At 29.6% G+C, this 7,432-nt stretch overlaps 1 protein-coding gene across 1 annotated transcript in view; it reads right to left on the bottom strand.

The window, feature by feature from the left end:
- LOC108690891 overlaps nt 1-7,432 on the bottom strand; it is a 129,797-nt gene that overhangs the window by 14,497 nt on the left and 107,868 nt on the right. The window contains exons 6-7 of the mRNA XM_018198420.1: nt 6,113-6,350; nt 3,907-4,025 (exon numbers count right to left, since the gene is read on the bottom strand). Of these exons, the coding sequence (XP_018053909.1) occupies nt 3,907-4,025; nt 6,113-6,350 (357 nt within the window). The remainder of the gene's footprint in view (nt 1-3,906; nt 4,026-6,112; nt 6,351-7,432) is intronic.

Genomic DNA, 7,432 nt, shown 5'->3' with positions numbered 1-7,432 from the left:
ACATTATTAAATGATATTATTAAATGATATATGTGTTATAATTACTGTTTCCAAATATAAAATACACAATTGTTTTAACTGTATAAGCAGCATTAAAAAATATTTTTAATCTCAATGTGGAAATAGTATTTTTATGATGAATCTACTTTTTTCGATGTTGTTATTAAATTTTCTTATGATTTGTACCGTAGGGTCGTGAAAAACTAAATAATAATTTTTCATTTGCGTAAAACTCAAATGCGTTTAACAAGAACACGTATTTCAAATTTAATAATTTTTGGCAGACCGTTGATAGTGCATTTCTAGGACATATTGAAAATTAAGTTAGTGAATCAAAATTGTTTAAAACAAGAATTTTATGCGGAAAATATTTTCTCGTTGTGCACAAGTAGCAATTAAAGGGCTTTTTAAAGGGCAATAAATGTTCAAATTAATAATCATTTGTAACTCAACAGTTAAACATATTTTCTATAATTAAATATTTTCTACTCACACTACGTCATTTTCACATCAATTTAATAATCAACAAAAAATTCTAATTTCCTGCAATTTTTTAAGTAACTAATAAGTATATAATATAATTTAAGTATATGCACTATGAATGCTTTCTAAATTACATATAACAATAGAATAACTAATAATTACATAATAATTACATTTCTTTCTCGACAGAAAACCTTTTTTAGAATTGTTATTTTGAAGTTCATTGCTCACGATTTGTTCGATTTGTACGTCATTCCCATATTCTGTTCAATTCAAATTTTTATTCAGTCCAAAATGATCGAAATAAAAACATGGAATAACATCGACGAAGTCGCGTGCGGCAATATCAGGAGAGCATTATTCGCCGTTAGATTAATATCCCGTCGGTGGCATCGTGCTGTCGTTTCGCCGTTGCCTTGTTCTGGTAGTCTGCCAAAAGCGCGTAGTATTGTACGTCCCGGAACCGGAAACACCCACCCCGTATAACCGTCGGGCCGCATATCCGAATATCATCGAGGGAGAGAGCGCCTTTGGAATTGCGCAACCTCGAGATCGGGACTCACGCAAAATCCGGACTAAAGTGGACCGCGCCCGCAAAACTTTATCCGAATAAATTAATTAGTCCGGTGTTACAGGCAGGAACGAGAGCAGAGAAGATAGGATGTTTTACAGAGTTGAAGGGCGATTAAGTCACAGAAAGACAATTCTTATAGGATCGTGTATATCGGATTTGTGGTTAAAAGATTGTAAATCTCAAAGAGCGGCTACATTATTCCACGATACTATTTAATACATATGTCTATACTCGAAATTATTGTACACAAACATTGAATACAAATTTTTATTACATCGGCGATTAAATATTTAAACGTTATAAATTTTACGACATATCTGTCTTTGTTGCTGTAATTTAAAGAAATGAGGTAATTGTAGAATAAATAATGATAAATAAACTTCTTCTCTATAATTTATATGAACTTCATTTTAATGTGTTATTTAAACTTTAATAGAACAATTAACAGGACAATTAATTCTTTGAAGAGTTTTCTGAAAATTTTGAAACAAAACATTTATGGAAAATTTTATTTTCTTAGGATTTTCGAAGTCACTGAATTCGATTCTGGCCTTACGATTCTAAAATTCAAATTAAAAAAATCTGATTATTGTTAAATTGGAAATTCTTGATATCTCCGAATTTGAATGTAGTCTGAATATATTAAATTTCCAAAGAATAGTAATCGCTGAATAATTTAGTGTCACAAGACTTATAATTAGAGTTTGAGAGTCAGTTTGGAAATTAGTACTGTTTGTAGTGACTGTTTACTTAGCACTAAACTTCTAATAAAGCAAAATTGGATGTTACTTCGCAATTAAAAATTCCCTAAAATTGCAGAGTTTTATGATAACGAAATTAATTTTTAGAAAATTCCACCGTATTGGTCCATTATGAATTATTTTTTTATCCTTAAATTTGAAAAAAATTACAAATTACTCTATAAACTAAGTTTCATAAAAGACGCAGTTTATAAAATGAAAAGGAGTCCAAATGGAGTCCACAAAGGGTTAATGTGTCTATTTATTTAATGTGAATTAAAAAGAAGATATAAAAGATCGTAAATGATTACGTTCCATCAATACGTCACAAATAGGTTTCATATCCTGAAACCTAAGTTAGGCGTTACAAAATGAACTTTCTGAAAGCCGTAGATAATCCCAGCTAAAAGACTACAAAGTTCTCGAGATGAAGTACTCTTAACGTTTATCGTTAGATCATGAACTGCTCACCGTGTTCTAAAGAGACTGCCATTTGCACTATGAAGGTAATCATTCCTTCTATAGTCTCTTCATATAGATTATCTTGAGAATCAGGTTATGGTTTTTAAAAATTTATTTTTTTATCAAATAGAAATCAAAATGTAATTTCAGAAATGTATTAATGTATTTATAATCGAATTTATTAATAACATTTGACTGAAGACTAAGTAGAAGCTAAACGTTTTTGTTACTTTTCCATTTTCTCAAAGAATAATTTAATTTATTAATCTTATTCCGCAATATCCATTGTTATTTTTTTGTATTGTCATCCGCCTATTGTACTCTATAAACTTACGAATCTTTATATTTTCTTTATTGTATTTAGGAATTATAATTAAATAAGGCGTTAATTGTTATTGTTATTATTTTTTATAATAACGATTTGATAATGATTTGGTAACGTTACAATTTTTTGATAACATCAGGGGCCCTATTCTCGAAAAGTATCGTATATGAAAAACTAGAGAAATGCTATAGTATATGTAATGCATACTATATTATTTCCCTAATTTTTCGTATGCGATACTTTTCGAGAATAGGGATCCAGGGTTGAAACAATTACTTTTAAAAATAATTCGTTATATAATGTTATTATTATTGCCATGAAAAATTATAACATCGTTATTATAAAAAATAACGGTAACAGTGTTACAAGTAACGCGTTATTTGTCATTCCTGATTATGTTAATAATAATATAATATAATAATATTATTTTTTAATCAGATATCTTTATAAATGGAAATTAATGTCAATAGCTTTTAATAAATAATATTATAATAATAAAATGAAAATATTGCTAGAAAAAAGAGAATAGATTCATGTGAAAAGACAAAAGCGGTCTATAAAACTGATTTTGTTCGCAATTAGAAGAAGCAAATTGCTGCTCCAAGATTACAAGTTCTGAGATGCCTTGTTCGCCGAGTCAGTTAAACTAGAGGGGGCCATAAAACTTCCTCGAATAAATTAATTAACTTGGAAGATCAGGAGCAAGTAAAGTGGAAACTCGGAGGGCAATTAAGACGACGCGACGTATCGTTCTTGCTGTAATATTGGGTACACCTTCGTGGTACAAAACAAGGATATGCGCGAATGGTTTTAGCAAGCTAACAAAAGATGTTACTGGATTGTAGCAGGTGATAACATTATTTGAAGATGCAAATAACTCAACACTATGAGATTATACGTTAAAATCTTTCGTTTATATTCTCAATAGTAATAATATTAATACTTAAAACATAAACTTTCACTGAAAATTTGTTTTTGGTAGCTTACATTAATATCATTTTCAGGACTTTGTAACTCTTAATTTGAGATGTCAGAAATACCATAAGTTACTTTTATACCTCACAGTCTAAATTAATCTCACACTTTGCAAGCTTGCACTGTTTCACGCGATTTAACTTCCACAGTTTACAGTTTGTGAGAAGATGAAAATCTGTAGAGCAAGCGGTGAAAATCTGTGGAAAGGAGTAAAAGGCAAACGAACAATATGCACGAGAGGATGCGACTCGTAGACTCGTGCCGGAAATGATCAAAATTCAGGAATTGGACAACGTTTTATTAGACCATGGAACGGATATATTGAATTTGACAAAACTAAAACTCACTTTGCACTTTTCGTCTTCTTCGTCCCAATTAAGGCGGCAGTTAGTCCTGTCGTTGCACTCTAATCCTGCAGCAATGCACATCGTGTCCTCGCAATCGTACTCGTCGTCATTGCATGCTGCTAAATAAAAAAGAAAAGCCGCGAATATTATAGAATGAGTGAAGAAATGTTAACTGTAGAATTAGAACTATAGAATTTATCAAATTTCTAAAGTTCTTTTTTACTTATGAATATTTACTTGATTTGCGCATGCGCGTTAAATGTTAGATTTTAATCATATTTTTTTAAATCTTCATTACACACACACACACACACACACACACACACACACACACACGCGCGCGCGCAGTACAATATATAGAGTTTTCCCCCACCATTTACATGTAACACATAACATTAATATGTGTGAGATATGTAAAAAATTAATTCTAACAAATTTATAGCGTTAAATATTTCCACCAAAATGTGCTTCTGTAAAATAACTGCGATAGTCGACTCTTAATTCGCACAGGAAAGGAAAATTGTGCCTAAGGTCTTATACATCGATAACTATGTGTTGGAGTGTAGTCGCGAGCAAGATATTAGTTTCGAGTTGGCGGCAGGTGTAGAAAACCGGAAATTCTTCTCATGCCATACTAGAACTCGTGTGAATTCCGCACACGTAACTGCGATTCTGCGGACCACCTCATTTAACATTCAGACAAGTGCGCTGCTATTAATTTGAAATTTGATTCCTTTACTTAAACGATTATCCCCAACTCTTTGCTAAACGTAAGATGCTTATTGAATAAGACATACATATAATTATATACATATAATTATAGGCTAAAATATAAAAATGTCTTTCTCTTCTAATAATCCAATTCCGCTTGCCCTTTTAGAAATTTGTCGACTGGCATAAAACACTTATTTTAAAAGCGAGAATTTATTTTAAAAATGTAAGTTGAAATTAAAATATCTTAAAATATAGTAAATGTATTAATTAATTATTTAACTGTACTCTATTCAGAAATTCATTTGTATTGATTAAAAAATAGTTAACTGTCAATTATTACTGATAACGAAAAAAACAGAACTATGTTTAAAATATTTTTTGAGCGATTTTTCATTTGCGGAGATTAACGACTTGTTAATTCAAAACAGAAGTTAGCGCAATAACGGCATTGCTGATTGTGCAATTCAGAAAACAATAAAATAAAAATCCATATAGTATACGAATTAGACATATACATGGGAAAAAAATGTTGTGAAATTGTAGCAGATATTTTTGCCATGTAGAAAATTTCCACATTGTTATCGCAACCGCAACAATAACTCAGTCGTGTAGTTTAAACTGCCAAAAGCAAATTGACCTTACACTACCTCATTGTTGAAAACTGTCAGAAATATCGGTTATATGATAAAACATGTTTCAAGAATAGTGAATTTAATTTCTAGAGTATTTGATAATTTTAGAAATTTTCTTCTAAAAAGAATTGTAATTTTTTTTATTAATAACAATATTTATCATTTTTTGATTCGATAAATTTGTTTTTATCTCTCTTGTATAAAAATGCTTAAATATTTATTTTATTTTTGTAAATAACTATTGAAATAGAAATTAGCCTGAATTTATTTTATTATCATTAAAATTATTTATGCATACAAATGATTTCTATAAAATCGAATTATTAGTTAGAGAATATCTTTCGATAATGAATAATTATAAGGCATAATGTAAATTCATACTTTATAAACCTTCATTAAACCTAATTCATATTACTATTCATATTACTCATAAATAATGCTTATTTTGTTACGTTATTATTTGAAATTTAAATTTTACCTATGATTTAAAAATCTTTTCTTGTAAAATTGTATTCTTCTATATTAAATGATGAATGTATGTATAAAATGTATAGACCTACATTATAAGACAATCTATCAAATAATACTATTTGTGATAGATATAAAAATACACAGTAGACATATTAGATATGTAGGAATATTACTCGATTATAATACTATACTAGCGTAATAATTTCACGTTTTAATTTGACCGTATACTTTATTATAATACATTTTGAATAACATTTATTTGTGCATGTTATGACGATGTTAACATTGACATTTAATGACATGTCTATTTACGCTCTTGTTTGAAATACATCGTTCCAAAAAAAACAATTTGATTTAAATACGTATATTTATTATTAACATAAACTTACAATTCCCCTTTTCTCTCATAGCAGTTATCACCATTTTGAAGGTGCTGTTGAGAGCTTTCGGCTCTGTATAGAACCTCAAGTAGGCGATATTCTTCGAAATGACAATGGAATCGGCGATACTGCCACAAAATTTCTTCTGCCTTGAAGATTCGTCCGTTTTTTCTTCGAATACGTCTATAAAGTTGGTTTCGCACTCGTTTGGATATTTTAGTTCGAAATCTTCTGGAATCAGCAGAATCTGAAAATTTCATGTGTTTTCATTTTCTTAAATGCATACACAATGCATCGGTTCGCTGCTCTTGGATATTCGAGATCGAATTTGAAAATTCCCGTGACGCAATTAAATCTTCGCAGCTGACGGGTTTATTGGATTCAATTATAAACTTCTTGTGGCAAAAATGTTAAATAATTCAAATTTTTTTTTATAGTACATCTACAAATTTTGATTATTCTTATTAAAATATATGTACTTATAGTATTCATTGTTTTTTAAATGTCATTTTCGTTTCTTGAAATTAATTAATGTCTTCTAATATTTTCTTTATCTCTCTTGTATAAAAAATGCTTAAATATTTATTTTTGTAATTAAATAGATTCAACAGAACTATTATCTGTCCATATTTTGGAGTCAGTTCTAAAAGGTTAAACGATATCCTACTTTGCTATTGCGTAGAATTCGTCGTTTACATTAAAACGATGAAAATGAATGCACTGACGAGGCAAAATCAATAAATAAACGACAAAAAGAAGACGCATCAAAGTCACGAGAATGCGAAAAGTAACTACATGTATAGAATTCCTTGAACATAATAATACTGCAGCAAACTCCATTGTGACATTGCTGAAATTTTTTGAGAATATCATGGCTTATAAGAAATACACATGAAAACATAGCTCTTCGTTACCTCGGGTTTTGTCGAGCGTTTTGAAAAAAAAATTGGATAATTTTGTACATAGTTAGGAAGCTATATTAGCTTCATTAACAATTTTAATAATAAAGTTTCGGAAACTAAAAGATTCTTCTATGTTAAAGCAGATGCCGTTATCAGCCGCTATGTAAATTTTATAACGAATGTATTGCAGACAAAGTATTTGCATAAAACCACTCTGTTATTTCCGCGCTACGACAGCAAAGAGCTATTGTAAATCATTCAGAAACGTGTTACTTTGAGCGAAACGACGTTTGAAATCATGTTGTTACAGGCCAATAACAAACGTTCGCATCGATTGAATGCTGTACTTGAATCAAATAAGGATCGTAACGTTATATGATGGTAGGAAAATATTAGAAGAAATATTTTATATGCTCTAACTCATTGA

This window comes from Atta colombica, unplaced genomic scaffold (genome assembly GCF_001594045.1).
Source record: "Atta colombica isolate Treedump-2 unplaced genomic scaffold, Acol1.0 scaffold38, whole genome shotgun sequence".
NCBI lineage: Eukaryota > Metazoa > Arthropoda > Insecta > Hymenoptera > Formicidae > Atta > Atta colombica.
This window is presented reverse-complemented; position numbering and strand designations above follow the sequence as displayed.